The sequence below is a fragment of the Beta vulgaris genome, chromosome 5 (assembly GCF_026745355.1).
Source record: "Beta vulgaris subsp. vulgaris cultivar EL10 chromosome 5, EL10.2, whole genome shotgun sequence".
NCBI classification, from domain to species: Eukaryota; Viridiplantae; Streptophyta; class Magnoliopsida; order Caryophyllales; family Amaranthaceae; genus Beta; species Beta vulgaris.
In genome coordinates, this window is record NC_079206.1 from 16988506 (window position 1) to 16991797 (window position 3292).

The window sequence follows — 3292 nt, forward strand, 5'->3', positions numbered from 1 at the left end:
ATCCCTGGACTTAACATGCCATTCTTCATCAACCGTTAACAATGAATTCCTGGATTTAACATGCACTTTTTCATCTTCTCTTCGCTTACCTCTCAACATTTACAAAAATTTCACATGCTTTTTTATATTTTTCACATTTTTACCTCGCACCATTTCGAATTAGATAAAATTGAATTGCACAGAGAATTCTGCCAGAATTTTTTTGCCCAACTTTCTCTCTCTCAGCTTCTCCTTCTACCACCTTCTCTAACCTTCCGTGTCAGCTTTCACTCCTCAACTTTTACCTTTCTCAATCACCCAGTTGGCAATTTTTTAATCTTCAACGGAAACAATATTTAGAGGTTACTTGCTCTTTTTCGTTTATTTGGAAATTACTTCACTGCCCCTGCTTTTTATTGTCGAAATTACATTGCTTGTATCTCTTAATTAGATGTTTATCATAGCTCCACAAATGACAGTGTATTCTGAGTTGTGACTTGTGTGTAAATGATCACATGAGACTGATGGGAGTCGCGGATTGACACTGTGTAGGATGAACTGCGTACTAGCAAGTAGCAAGAGGTTAAATAGATACTCCTTTCCTTCTTTTTAATTGGTACATTTTTTTTCAACAATTGTTTCTATTTAATTGCGTCATTATTTAAACTTTTTTTATTTGAAATACTTGGCCCACTAAAAGTAATTTTATTATACTATCTCCGTCCCAGAATACTCTTGACACTTATCAAGGCATGTGGTTTTAAATGATAAGTGTTGTTGTTTGGTTATCAATTGTTATTTTATTGAAAAGTACATGTGATAGGACTTATTAGTTAGTAAAAGTAGTATTATCTTATTTTAAGGAGAAAGAATATGGATCATGGTTAGATGTTGGTAGGTAACAAGAGTGATATTATTTTATTTGAAGAAGAGAGAGTGTGGGCCAATAGTAAAAGGTAGAATGATTAAAATAATAGTGGGTCATATCCCAAAATAAAAATGTAAAGAGTATTCTGGGACAGATAAAAAAAAAGTATAAAGAGTATTCCGGGACGGAGGCGGAGTACTTCTTTTTCTCTTTTTTCACCAAAAATTAGTATTTTTTCACTTTTTTCCATTATTTTACATTGAATGTATCAAATAGTATCCTTTAAAAAACTGAAAATTGACATTGCCTAAGCTCTTGTGTAATACACAATATAGCAATAACAAACCGAGGGAGTAGATATATAGGATTGCAGGGAAAAGGTAATCCAAGGACACCAGTAGTCTTGGCAATGGCCTCTATCTGCATGCACAAAGAATCTTGTTGTCATTGGTTATTCAATCCAAAGAGTCCCAATTGCAAGTATCATATCAAAATACGTATTATATATATTCATGTCAAAAATCAAAATGAAGGGAAAAAAGTTGGTTATATTGAAGAGCACGAGTGATATGTTAAGATGATCGAAGTATGTAAACTTCTGTTGTTAAGAGATGAAGAGTACGGGTAATACCGGAGTATATAATATTTGAAAAATCGATCATTGAACTTGCTTTTATAACCGTTTCCATTGCAATTTGGATATGATGCTTGTTTATATTATGAATATCCAGACCAAAAAGGTAAGGTTAGTTCAAAATCATGACATCTACTTTCGGATATATATATACATATAATTGATTGCGATTATCACTCATCAAATACATGAAGTGCTGGATGGAGAGAGCTCACGAATCATGATCCCTAGCATTATATACCTCAATATGAGTGCCATGATTTCTTATGTATTAATCAAAACAGAACACCAAATCGATAATAGACTAAATGAAAACAACTCAATAAGTAAACAACTAAGGACAAGTTAAATGACTACAAATATAGTAGGTTTTTTTTTAGCATCAACTTCATATAATTGTATGTAGTGTCTTTTAGGTTTTAAACTCATTATTACGACGAAGTTTAGAAACTTAGACATGCGTTCAAGGGTGATACCCTCCGTGGCCACCTCCTTCACCGCCTCCAGCACCACCACCATATCCACCTGCATGAGAACCACCTGCATAGGCACCACCACCACCTGAGCCACCTCCTCCACCTATACCATATGCATGTCCCCCTTCCGCTTCTGCACCACCTGCTCCTCCTCCACTACCATATCCGCCACCTGCAGCTTCACCACCAGCACCATAAGCACCAGCTCCTCCACCTCCACTTCCACCACCACCACCACCACCATATGCACCAGCACCACCGGCATGAGCTCCTCCATGGCCACCACCTTCACCACCTCCATAGCCTCCAACATGTCCTCCCCCACCATATGCACCTCCTCCACCACTTCCACTGCCGCCACCACCACCATATGCACCACCAGAACCACCTGCATAAGCTCCTCCATGGCCACCACCTTCACCACCTCCATAGCCTCCGGCATGTTCTCCAGCACCATATGCACCTCCTCCACCACTTCCACTACCACCACCACCACCATATGCACCACTACCACCACCTGTATATGCTCCTCCATGACCACCGCCTTCACCTCCTCCATAGCCACCAGCGTGCTCTCCCCCAGCACCATATGCACCTGCACCACCGCCACCAGATCCACCACCGCCGCCGCCACCATAGGCACCACCACTTGGAACATATCCACCTCCATGACCACCACCACCACCACCACCTTCACCTCCTCCATAGCCACCCGTATGCTCTACCCCTCCATATGCACCACCTCCACCACTTCCACCACCGCCACCACCGGCATAAGAATCACCACCATACGCTCCGGCTCCACCATAGCCTCCACCTTCACCACCCCCATAACCACCAGCATGTACCCCTCCTTCACTATATGCACCACCACCACCGCTACCACCACCACCTCCTCCAGCATATCCTCCAGATGCTACACCCCCTCCTTCACCACCTCCACCACCATATCCACTAGCATGCCCTCCACCTGAACCATAAACGCCTGCACCACCACCACCACTGCCTCCGCCACCACCACCAGCATATGCACCTCCTATATGTTCATAAGTGAGCAGGGACCTAGCAGCAGAGGAAATGCCTAACCCCAATAATAAGAAAAAAACAGCACAAGAGATTTTATGGGTAGCCATGGGAATATTTTTGAATACAGAAACTATATGAGTACAAATGATAGGAAATATGGGTATTTATAGGGATTGGTTGTGGGAAGAGAGGGCGGTGCGTGTTACTCGCACTAGGAGTGGTTAGGAAACTTAGAAAATAGAAGCTTATTGTCCCCACTGTTTGGACCAATTTATTTTACCAAGGATGTGGAGTAGTAGTTTTAGTGCA

At 41.6% G+C, this 3292-nt stretch overlaps 1 protein-coding gene across 1 annotated transcript; it reads right to left on the reverse strand.

The window, feature by feature from the left end:
• Positions 1-1944: 1944 nt before the first annotated feature.
• LOC104885018 (glycine-rich cell wall structural protein 1.8) lies at positions 1945-3090 on the reverse strand. Its single transcript, XM_010669731.3, has one exon. The coding sequence runs from the start codon at positions 3088-3090 to the stop codon at positions 1945-1947; it is 1146 nt and encodes a 381-aa protein (XP_010668033.2).
• Positions 3091-3292: the final 202 nt, after the last annotated feature.

Bases quoted from the DNA above. Each gene is read 5' to 3' on its own strand.
- LOC104885018 (XM_010669731.3), bottom strand. From the start codon at position 3,090: ATGGCTACCCATAAAATCTCTTGTGCTGTTTTTTTCTTATTATTGGGG.